Source organism: Argiope bruennichi, chromosome X2 (genome assembly GCF_947563725.1).
Source record: "Argiope bruennichi chromosome X2, qqArgBrue1.1, whole genome shotgun sequence".
Lineage (NCBI taxonomy): Eukaryota > Metazoa > Arthropoda > Arachnida > Araneae > Araneidae > Argiope > Argiope bruennichi.
The window spans coordinates 28,128,566-28,141,605 of record NC_079163.1 but is presented as its reverse complement, the minus strand read 5'-3'; the positions used below and the strand labels follow the sequence as shown (position 1 = coordinate 28,141,605).

Here is a 13,040-nt window from a genome sequence, read left to right as displayed (position 1 = left end):
ATAGAAATTTACGCTTGATTATCAACCTCTTATATGAAGAATGGATTTTTACCGTCTCAAAAATATTAGTTTTGAAATTTAATGTGTCTATCAATTAAAATAGCATTCGTCTGTCCATATTGCATTTCTTAGAAAGGTGGGGTTTGATTTTACCTAAGATAGAACTCAACTGTAATATTCTTAAATTAATTCTGTAATTGTTTACTCTATGGATATAAGTTATTACTTTGAAATATTTTCTAAACTGTTGGTGTGTTCTGGCAAGATTTCGTAAACTAGCGTGGGTGTAACATGAAAAATAAGGCAAAATGTCAACTTCTGCAACTCATGTGTCTTCCCTATTCTTTTGCAGAGGAATCTGGCAAAGATCAGAGTAATTTGGAATCGTTTAGTTCTTTTGCAAACGTTCTTCTAGTAGGATGAATTCGGAAAATGAGATTTGCATACTTCTACGATTAGGCCGGCATTACTATTACATACAGCATAAATCGTCAGCATATCCAAATGTTCCTTATTATTGAGATATATCATTCTTTTAGAAAGCGCACAACTGCGAGCAAAGAATTTTATTTACTTGCTCGGCACGCCAGCATTTTTGCTGAAATATTTTAAATGTTCTGTTTCTCAAGTTTCTCTTCCCTTCCTTTTTAAGTCGACATTGCAACTGTCGACCATTGAAAGTAAAAAACATTATCGTTATGAGTAAATTTCCTTGGAGTCATCATGATTGGAGGATATATTACTCGACAAATATTTGGATATGACAGTTTTTCAATACTGAATACATTTGTATCTCTGAAATAAATGTTTTCATATAATTTGTGATTAATCACTCTAAATTTAAAAATAAGCATATCTGTAAATTTTGTAGATACGAATGTGAAACTGTGTATGCATAGATGGATGCAAACGAAGCATTTTACTTATTGATATTTTTGCAGTATGTTGGACGTATAAAAAATTTTATTATTATTTTTAATTTTATTTTTTAATATCAACCCTCCCACACACAGAGAAAGCAAAATGTTTTTATACAATTGCCCACCTTTTTAATGAAATTTTTTAATTGAAAGTATATATCTCTATGTAATATTTAAGGAAATAAAAATTGTTCCGCTTTTTTGGGATTGTAGATAGAAATCGGGAATTTTTGTGTGCTTATATGAATAGTAAGAGAAACCTTTTACTAAATGACACTTCTACATTATGGGAAGGTATAAAAATTTAATATTGTAAACTTTTTATTGTAGACCACCGTAAAAACTAAAATGCTTTCATACAATTTCCCTTTTAATTTAATGAAACTTTATAGTTGCTTATATATGCCCGAATGCAATATTTTGGGAAATAAAGACTTGTTCTACTTTTTGGGGATACCTTATACCTAAATCTCTGGAACGGTTATGAAGTAATCTTTTTAGCATGCTGAATATGGCTTTAACTTTTGTTAAGAAATCCTTTGTATTTCGAAAAAAATAACTTTTTTGGGGCATTTAGTGAAATTTTTAACTGCGTGAAAAGCGTATAATATTGCAATTACTTTATAATGAAAATCTTATAATTTTAATGGTTATCTGTTGTTGTGAGCATATTCACAATCTCTTATAAATTGAATTATAACTGTTGTCTCCTTATTTGATTATTTCTTTTATGTGAACTTTTGAAGCTCAGTTTTTCAATTATTTTACTATAGTTCTTATAATTCTTTTAAAACTATAGGGGATATGAGCAGATGGAAGTTTCTTGCAATCCAAATTTGCGGGACTCAAATAATTTGTGGAATGTTGAAGATAATTACTTCCCAAAATGTAAGTAGTTCTATTTAAAACTTTTTTTTATGTAATTAAGAAGAGTTAGGGAATATCTAAACGATATTTCTCATGCAGAGAGTTTTAAAAATAAATTTTTTAGAGAAGTGTGTTTTATCGTTTAACGAACGTGATCATATCATTTTGTCTTGCATGTTTAGTATTCCGTTAACTCTATAGATCCTGCCACTTGATTGGACTACGTCTCTTTCAGATTTGAATATGTATATGATATGCCAGAGAAATTCACCTTTTTTCTTTCTCTTGGAAAATTGAAATAAGTGGTGTTGCTGGTTATAAAAAAGATTTTTCAAGACTTTATCATCGTCTATACCGGGTGATTCAAAATTAAATGTACAAATTTTTTAGGGAAAGTAGAAACACAGAAACAAAACCGAATCTCATAGAAAGGGATAACTGGAAACAGTAATTTGATCATTGGAGGATAAACGAAGATACAGAAATGACAAACCAATAAAGGGTGGAAAAAGTTTTTATTTAGCGATACTTTACTCAAGGATTCTGCTTGTATACGTTAGGTTTTACATAGAATTTTCGAAGATCTTACCCTCCTAATGGTCGCTTCGAGGCGCTATTCGCCAGTGCTATAATTAGAATGCAGCACTAGTCATTTCATGTTCCCAATGGGATTAAAGAGAATGCTACAATTTACGAACGTTGAAATGGTGGATATATGCCCTATAATATGGAATTACGGCAACTGATGGCTGCGGCATGGTTACATGCGAATGATGCTCAAACAGATTTATGCCGCTTTACCAAATGTTTGAGAATTTATACCATGACTTAAGTGAAGACAGGATATTCTGCCGCAGCATGGATAAATCATGAAGATTATCAAGAAAGATAATTAACTCTTACGTGCTGCCACTTTTATTTAACTTATTGCCTGAGAAGGGGGCTTGCATAGCAGACGAGCGCCAGTTGGTCGCCGTCCACTATTTACAGCTATGCTTTGTGATCTAAACAAAATGGTCACAGGAATTGGCAATGGCAAAATCAGCTTCTCTCTCTCTTTCTCTTTTGTGATCAAAGAGCTTTTTTACTTTTTTCAAAGGTTCTTTTAATTTTTTAAAACTGTACCAGGCAGTACCAAAAATAGAAGGTAAGTACCTATATCTTTCGATGTTTTATTTTTTAAATATTTTTTGATAAAAATATTTTATATATATATTTGTTCAAATCAATTTATGTTTACACAATTTGTTCAGAATTATCTTTAATATTGTTTTTTTTTTCTTTCTATCATTGTATTTTGAATTATTCATGGAAAAACAACTTTTTTTTAAAGAAAGAGTGGCTCGTATCTCAGCAAATTTAATAATCTAAAATTTTCCACGTATTTTAAAATGATCTTTTTTAATGATATATGTGGAATTCTAGAATGTTTATAATTAAAAAATTTGATGTCATTTAGAACTTTTAAAACAATGGAATATCAATAATAAATTATCAAATTTTGAAATCAACTTTGTGTGTAAAATGTGTTTTAATATTATTTTGGTCTCTTAAACAATAAAACCTGTAAGTTCATTATTAGCAAGCTTTAAAATGTAAGAATTTTATAATTTATTTTAATTTCTGTAGTGTCGTTTACCTTTGTGAACCACTGTATTTGCCAAACAAATGTTTATATATATGTGTAATAATATATTCTACTCTAATTTAAATCCTAATTAATTTCCTTACTTTTATCTTAATTTAGTCCATATTAACTTCATTCTAAAATGATTTCTTATTTCCTGATCCAATTCCTACTTTTTATTTAATTAATTCTACCCGTGATTTAAAGATGCCCAAATTTCCCTATCCTAAATCGATATGTATCAAAGAAGTCCCTATCAAAATGTCATTGTAAAAACCATTGAAGGAAACATTTCGATCTCTTTTCGCTCTTTTGTTCTTCTGTTTTTGTATCGCGATGTAAACGGACGTCAGTTTCATCATCGCTTCTTGTACATAATATGCCTCCTGCATGAAATAAATCGAGTTAAAATTTCAAAAGCTTCTTCTATTTGGCTTCGGCCTCGCAACTGCTAATTTAAATAAACTGTAAGTTTATGAGTTTATTTATAGACACTAAAACTAAATGCATTGGCAAACACTTGCATGTGAGATTACTTTATTTCTTCCAAATTATTTTACTTTATGTACTTCATTACTCTCATTACTTTTCAATTAAATCATTACTTTCTGTATCTTTCTTGTATATTTTTTTCCCTTCTATCATACAGTTTTCTGATTTTTGCTCACTAAATGTATTTAAAATTATATTTTCATTCATTGATACTGGTATATTTTACTAAGATTTTTATTTTTACAAAGGATGGGAGGAAATATGTCGAAACGACTACTAGTCTGGCAATTTAACTGATGTTCGTTATCTGTTTATTATGGTCTGTTGCCTAAAATATAATTGATTTTGTAATATTCTATCTTTATTTTATCCAGCCTACTTTGATAACATTATAAGCATCTTTTTATGTAACAGTCTTCTATAGTCCTCCTATTCCCTTTTTGTGTCTTTATGATGTATTGTGAATTTTTATCCTGCTCTTTGCTCTGTCTGTCTGTTCGATGCAAATCTTGGAATCGATTTTAAACCAACTTCCCGATGAGCTACAGACACGAAACTTTAAACATAGGTCTGAACTGGATGACAATGCAGTATTATTTCGCTTTCTTGTTTGGCTGTTTGTTTATGTGTTCCGTGCAAATTTCGCAATCGATTAAACACTTTCATTACCGACCATGGAGCCATGCCAGTCGTTAGCTCATTTTATAGTTGGTTTAAAATCGATTGTAATTTCACACACATAATATTATAAGAAAAAAAAATTTATTATTTGAATAATTTTTTTTGATATACCGCTTTTTTAAAATGGACAAAAATTTATAAAATAATTTCTATTCCTAACCCCTTACAGATTTTTTAAATTTACAGTATTAAATTTCTAGGACAATCTGTATGGGTCTTGTCGAAATTTGTTATGGGGCAGTGGAAGTTGTTTTATATTTAATAAGTTTTAAAGATGTGGTATATTAGTTTTTTTTATAAAATATTTTTATTGCAGTGTAAAATGGGAAATTAAAAGTCTGGAAGTCAGTTAAAAAAAGAATCGCTTAAAGTGAATGTCCGAATCATCAAAATTGTTCCTGTACCGTTATCATACCTTGTTGAAGTTGGAACATTTGTCAAAAGTTCCCATAAGTTGTTGCAAATACTGTGTGAATGTTTAAATTCAGTCTTATGTACATATTTGACACAATCTGAGCAGGGGAAAAAAAAAGAAACAGAAAAGAAAATTATATTTAGTTTTTCTATTTTTCAAGATAAGTTTATATGAAGAATTGTAGTAGTACAACTAATTGCTGATTTCTCAGCAACAAACATTCTTTTCATGAACAAAAACGGCTAAAATTTTTACAAATGTTAATTTTGTCTTGCATGTTTAGTATTCCGTTAACTCTATAGATCCTGCCACTTGATTGTAGACTTGTAGAGTTTTTGACGATCAGTACATAATCACCCCACACCACTTTCCATCTAATTCAGTCGTCAGTCTGAGGTCGATAGTTAACTGACAAGTATTTCTTTGTGAATTTCTGCATTGTTTCTGTTGCATGAAAGGTGGATTGTAGCTGCAGAGAGGTTAGCTTTTTGAACCAGATATGACCAAATAAATATGGCTTGGAAGCGCACTGAAAGTTTTGGATGAAGATATCTCCATCCATCGTATTTTTCTATACACCCGTAATTATTGTGATTAATAAATATCTAAGTCAAAAGGAAATAAAATATTATGTTTTCATTAAATAATGTATAATTTAAATAATTTTTTTAAATTTCTATTAATTTTTTTGACTAAATAAAAATTATTTTTGTTAGTTATTCTAATATTTTTTTGCTATTTAAGTGAATTATTTTCTTTATAAAAATTAATATTCATATCGTTCTTCAATATTGCAGTGAAATAAAGAAGAGCAAAAACGTATTATTATTTTTTTTTTGAATGTACAAATGAATTCCGTTTTACATGAATACTTTTTTTGAAAGAAAAAAGAAATATATTTCACACTTAAATAAATTAATAAAAGAAAACAATTTAGAATTGCGCTAACACAACACTTGCTTTGCAAAATATATGTGATCTACTGGTTTGGGTGCTGTTGAAAAATAATCCACTGATAAATATTGTGCTTCCAATCATATTCAAGTTATCTCCTAAAATATGTTTTATTTTTTTTTAATATTTTAATATGGTAAATATTTCCAAAATCCCCCCTTTTATTAAAATTTTTAAAAAATGTATATTATTTTTGCTATGGATCACTTTCTGCTATTTTTAAGAATTAAACATGCATTATATGGACTTAATTTTTTTTCTTTTTGTTACTTTTTGTGAACTCAAATAAATGGATCCTCCAAAACTTAATATGCCCTTTCAGTATTTGCATATATGTATTCATAAAGAAAAGTGGATATTTTCAACATCATCATGATAGGAATGTTAATCAAACTAATTTTTATAAAATATTTGATTTGATATTTTAAAAAAAGCGTTATTATGAACTTGAATTCGCACTTAAATGAAAAATACCGACTTCATTCAAATATGATTTTTTTGCTTTGATTTAAAGAAGATGTTTTCATCTTTTTGGATTTCGTATAGATTTCATAAGTTATATGCATTATGTCAAGCTATTATGCGTTTTTTTTAAGAAACTTGCCGAAGGAAAACTCTTTATATTTATTGGAAACAACTACATACTGCCGTTTTCTATGAATTAGAGGGATTTGATTTGATTTCTGAATGACATTGTCACTACCTGTAGGATTGATAATTGAAGGAGAGAAGATTATTAAATATCGTTAGAGCATTTACTGAAGTCTTTAAAAAAAAAAAAAAAAAAAAAAAAAAAGGAGAAAGTAAGAGAACGGTAAACAATTTATAAAAATACATAAATTAAAAAAATTACATTAATTCAATTTCTAAAAACACGATTTAATATAATTTCTCGCCTATGCAGATGTTTATGAATATTATTCATTACATTCCGGCATCATACAGACAACCATTAGCCTTTTGTTTCAAATAGCACAAGTTGCAAAAAATTGAACTGGCTCAATACATTACAATTACTGTGACTGTCCTAGTTACATTAATTTGAAAAATATTGCAGCTATATACATAATGAAAAATACATCAAGAAAAATTTGTAAATTCCGCAATTTGATATAAAAAGTACTAAAATTTTTATTTTTAGAAACCAATACAAGAACATTACTTTTACTGCAAGCATAGACAGTTATTCTACGCATTTCCTAATATTTCTTTTATAATTATTTTGAAAATCATCAAATTTTATAAATCATGTGATTGTAATTGGTACTATTCCGTTTAATTTATTTAATTATTTTATGTTATGCTGCTGCATTATATTAGATTTAAATCCTATGGAGAAATTAGACGAATTTCGGAATGGAAAAAAAGGTTATTTTTGAAGTTGACTTGATGATGAGGATATCATACTCGTCATCGGCCATCTCACTCAAAACTTTCTCTCCATTCCAACATATACTTTATATTATGTGATAGGTAAACACAATTATTTTTGATTATATATTATAAAGGAGTTCTTACTTGCAAATGTAGGAAATTATCAATCGTGGAAGTTTCTAGTGATTAAAAAAAAAATTGATGCTTTTCACAAATTGTTTTGAACAACATTTTTGTGAATTGGAGTTTGTGCGTAAGCATCAAATTTCATTAATAACTGAAATTTGCTGCGTGTTAACAGAGTTTCTTTTTTAACTTGAGCTAAATTTTTTTTTCTTCCGAGAAATAACTATTTATTAATTTGATAATTACTGATAAACTGATATTTTGATAACTGATAAACTGATTTTTATTAATTTGATAATTACTTATCTCTTAAAAAAATAAAGTTTCTTTTGTATTTATTATTTCAAAAAAGCATTTTATGATATACTAAGAATAATGCTTAGCTAATAAATTAATTATGAGCAATGCACCTCAGAATCTGTAAAAACGAGGAATTCAAAAACCGAGTTACTTATCCAGAATCTCTGATTATTTTAAACGATATGCCGCAAGAATATTTAACTATTATTTATTTATGATTTAATATGCAAATAAAAGCATACATTTCGAATTCTTATTTAGTCTTATTATTTATTCTTATTATCCCTCCTAACAGCGAACTATTTTTTTAAAGCAAATATCTACCGTGTTGACGACCGAAATGAAAATTTGAATAAAGAAAAAATTAATAGAATGACCTATTTGCTTAAAATAGTATATCTGGAGTTTTCTTATTATTGAAAATCATTTAAAAGACCGAAAAATGGAAATTATAATTGGAAAATTTAAACATTATACAAATTACATAATCTTCAATGCAGTTCGTGCACTTCTTCATTGCAGTTTTTAAACAGGACCTACTTCCAAGTTGAATGATATATTTTCCTTGAATTTAACTTTTATAGATTACGCGCAATAAGAAGTTTCCTGATACCTGTGCAATAATAACTGTAAAAAGATTTATTTTATTAATTATTGTAAGATTTGTTGGAAGTGGTGACTTCTGACGTCATTGTGCAGTATACAACAACATAAAAACAATTTCTGGGCGCCCTCGAAGATACCTAGTATGCTTTTGATATTTGCCACAACGACCACAATTCGCGCTTGAGATCCACCGTTGTGTCCACCCGTGTCTCGTAAATGAGTTATTTAAGGTGACTATAAGAAAAAGTTGCAGGAATTAATCTTTGGTTGACATGGATGCTAAGTAATGGTTCTCGTGCCTCCAGTCCACCTCCTTGCTTATATAACATCTAGATGATTGCGTATATCACCGGCGGGGGGGGGATGTGCAGGGGCGCCATCATGCCAATGAACTATATGCCTCGCTGTATCCTATAGAACGTATTGCGGAAAAATTAAATACGTTGCGCCATTTAAATGTCCGGACAACTAGTACGGCCTTAAAAAATAATCAACTAAGATTCCTGCTTACATGATGGCACAAAATCTTTGCTGAGATTTTCACGATACACAGGCATGGGGATTATCTATCGCCCACATGTGTGCAATTTGTCTGTTGACAAATGGCTTCTGGTCTCGGAACCGTTTTCGCGATTTTCATCGCATACCCTTTCATCCTCATGGTATTTTTTGATACCAAGTTCCGTTGCAATTTTTATTCCTCTTGATGCCTACTAAGAACCCTCTGAGTTTGTCGGTCTATTATCAAAACAACCTTATATTAAATTTTCTAGTACAATTTAATAAATGTAGTAAATTTTGCGTATTTAAACCTCTTTTTTTTATTTTCACTTATTTTGAAATATTCTATGAGGTTTATAAAAGAGAGAAAAAGATTGTTCTGGAAAAATAAAGTACTTTGGATTTTAGGATTAGAAAATAATCTCGGATGGATTAAATTTATCCGAGATTATTTTCTTTTCTCCCTCTTACGATGCATGATATTTCAGAATAAAAGCGACGCCTTCTTATTTTTCAAGAAGATTGGTTTCCTATTTACTTTGTGATAATATTTTCTGTGCGTGAAGAACGCTAATTTTGTTACAGTGGTGATATAAGGTTTATTCCAGCTTGACCGAGATTATTCATATACGATTACAAACTACATAATACGCATGCGTTATGACATCGTCATGTTTCTCTTGGGCAGAAAAAGCGTTAGAAAATTCCATCTGAACGCATCCGTATAACATAATTTCATTCCTTCCATAACAATGCAGTGTAGCAAGATATGTGAACAAATGACCCTGCTGAGTTGCGATCAGTGATGAAAACCGAATTAAAAATACTTTCGAATGATCACATTAAAGAAAGAGGAAAAGGAAAAAAAAAAAAAAAAGCTATTCTATGAATGATTTCTTAATGAAGAAATCTTGTTTAGATGAGCAATCCACATCCGTATATTTAAATTTGACAATTTAAAAAAAAAGTGCCTTACAAATTTTTTCCGGAAGTTGAAGACCCCCCCCCCTAAAAAAATAATAGATAAATAATAAAAATACTCCAGTTCATCAACAGCCGCGTCGCAGTGGCAATCAGCAGATATTAAACGAAATTCCTTCTGATCTGCATAATGAAATATTTTCTGAATTTCATCTAAAACCCGTTCAAATGCTAGGTGAGAGGAGTCTACATTAAGTTAAGAATTTTGAGTTTCCTATTAATAAAGGAAGGTGTGGGTTTTCTCCCTCGCATTATTTGAAAGTGTTGAGCACTGATGAAATCATTAAGAGAAGTTGGTTGATTTATCCTGTTGCAAATGATGCAATTTTCTACTTTTGTATATATTATTTGATAATTCGTCTGCTGTAAGGGACAACTAGCCAAATTGGTCAGAACCTTCGTAATGCACGAAAAGTCTGTAGGTTACAGAAATGCTTTTAGAGCATGGAAAGTATTGTATATGAGATTAAAGCTGAATAGAACTGTTTACGTTGGATATCAGTGACTTATGGGATATTTAATTTCAGCATTGGAGAGGAGTTCTGAAAAGAATTCTGTCAATAATTAGTCTGTTGACCTCACAATGTTTAGCTTTTGGTAGAATTACTGAATATTTGTTTCGGCATAATAACGGAAACTTTCTAAAGTTGATCGAATTGCTTTCTTAGTTTGATCTTTTTATGAAAGAACATATCTGTAAAAATTAACGTGAGTCTGAAAAATGATCTGTGACTTATGTTAACAGTAAGATAAGGATGAGTTGATAAATTTTATGGGAAATGGAATTTTAAGCAAAATTATTGAAATAACAAAAATTATAAAATGTTTTTCGATATTTACCGATTGTACCCCAAATGTAAGTCATATTGAGCTAAAGTGACTTAGAGGAAAGACTAGGACAATGGAACTAATATGAAAGGAGAAAGACAAAGTGCACCGAATAGAATACTTGAAAAGTATTCAAAGGTGTTTTATGTGTTCTGAGTGTGTCATTCTTTAAATATAATTGTGAATGGCGCAGTGTCTTCTACAGAAACATAATTTTTTTTTCAGTTGTATAAAAACTTAACACCTTTCTGTCTGGTTTTATAAAGCGTTGGGAGGAGCTAAAAATATTTTGCCCGTTTAAATCTAAAGACATTGAGTGCTATTAGGCGGTCAAGCACAGTGGATGCGTTAAAATCTTTCATAGATTTTGCCAACCTAAAATCGTATTCATTAACCCAAATAATAGAAAATGTCAATTCAGAAGTAGAAACTAAAATTAAAGCAAGAAGATCAGCAAAAAATATAAAAAAATTACAAGCTTATATGTGGTGTTATTTATTGATATAATATTTTTTTTAAATAAATTCAGTCTGACAGCTATTGTCAACTGAAACTTTAAATTTTTTAAACTGTATTATGTTATCAAAAATCATACAAAAAGTGGAGTTATAGACAACCTGGATATGATCAGATAAACATGATCATGAAACCTGGATATGATCAGATGCTACTAATGAGATTGCAGAGAATCTAAAATGCAGTATGAATTTCTTGGCGAAACTGAGGTTAAAGCCAGAAAGAAAAAGCGTCGATTTGACAATGAAGCTGTTTATGAATCCATAACAGTAGTGAATAAATTTAAAATTAGACATTTTCAACTACATTCTGGACATTTCCCTTAATTCCTTGAATGAACGATTCACGCTTCTGGAAACTCAGAACAAAAATTTCCAGTTTGTATAATATTTTATATCTCAAGGATATAAGTGACAAAACACTAGAAAATTATTGTACCTGTCTCCAGTTAATATTTTCTGTCAAAAACATGTCAGATATAAATGCAAACGATCTTCAAGAATTACATGATGTATCCCGAGCGTTACCATGTTCTATGAAATCTTTATATGTTTAAAAAATATATATATACATTTATACCAAAGTAAACAAATTACTCTGTATCCGAATACTGTTGTAGCTCTGAGAATCTCTATTCCCTCCCTGTCTCTATAGCTAGTAGAGAAAGAAGTTTTCGAAATTAAAATTAATAAAACACTAAAGAAGTGTAAAAAACCAAATGAAACTTATAAACTGTCATTAATTTCTATTGAATTTATTTCTGCTGCCACTTTAGACTATACATCCTTAATTAACGATTTGCTGAAATTAAAGTTAGAAAAGTAAAACTAGGAAATTGTCGTAGTTAATAATTTATATCATTATTTAAAAAATAAAATCAGTGTTCGTATATTTTGTACAGTTTTGTTAAAATCATAATCGAAAATTGTTTTAAAGAAAAAACATTTAAGAATTGGCATTTCTTAGATTTGGATCTTACTGAGAAAATCTATCGCACGGCCTTGCTCCATATGCTGGCGAACAACGGTGTTCCGTGAATGTGTGAGTAGGCATTATTGGTGAATACTTTATAGGAACCTATCTCCTATCTCTCTGATTGAACTACCGAAAATGTGAAAGTGGTAATACCGGAATTGCTCGACATTATTCTTGTGTCTATTCTGCTTGCGATGTGGTTCCAGCACGATGAGGTTTCAGTTTATTTCCCCCTTTCTCTATTTGAACAGAACATTTGCATCTCGATAGATTGGGTGTAGTAAACCATTTCCATGGGCATTATGATCGCGCAATTTATTTAGCCTAGATTTCTTCTTGTGGAGAACCCTGAAAGCCATGATTTACGAGACTAATGTTGACTTTGCCTTCTTCTCAAGAATCTTCGTCGCAGTTGCAAGCATTCACAAAATGGCTGGTATTTTTGAAAGAATCTGACACTGAACGCGACACCGTTGTATGTATAATTTTGATTGGTAAAAATTTCGGGCACTTGTGAAACTTAATGTGTAAAATGTATTGTCCTAGTATAAAGAATCGCTAAATAAAGAGATTTTTCATCTATTTTTGGCTTATCATTTTTACATTCTTATTTATTCTCTAGTTGATCAGGATGTCGTTTCCGATAACGCATTTCTATGAGATTCTATTTTATTTTTGCGTTTTCTATTTTTCGAAAAAGTTTGCATATTAAGCTTTAAATCATCGTCCTGCATAATGTAAAATTCATATCCATCCACTACATTTTCATTTCTTTCAAAAGAGGAACGCATATTCTTTTAACTGATGTTTATATTCATTAATGAATTAACATTATGTTTTTGTGGTAAAATACCAAAATTTCTCAAATTCAGAAATA

General features: G+C 29.7%; 1 protein-coding gene across 1 annotated transcript in view; it reads left to right on the top strand.

Moving 5' to 3' along the window:
- LOC129960848 (protein O-mannosyl-transferase 2-like) overlaps positions 1–13,040 on the top strand; it is a 36,643-nt gene that overhangs the window by 17,325 nt on the left and 6,278 nt on the right. Inside the window, exon 14 of the mRNA XM_056074541.1 lies at positions 1,720–1,808. Coding sequence (XP_055930516.1) covers positions 1,720–1,808 — 89 coding nt within the window. The remainder of the gene's footprint in view (positions 1–1,719; positions 1,809–13,040) is intronic.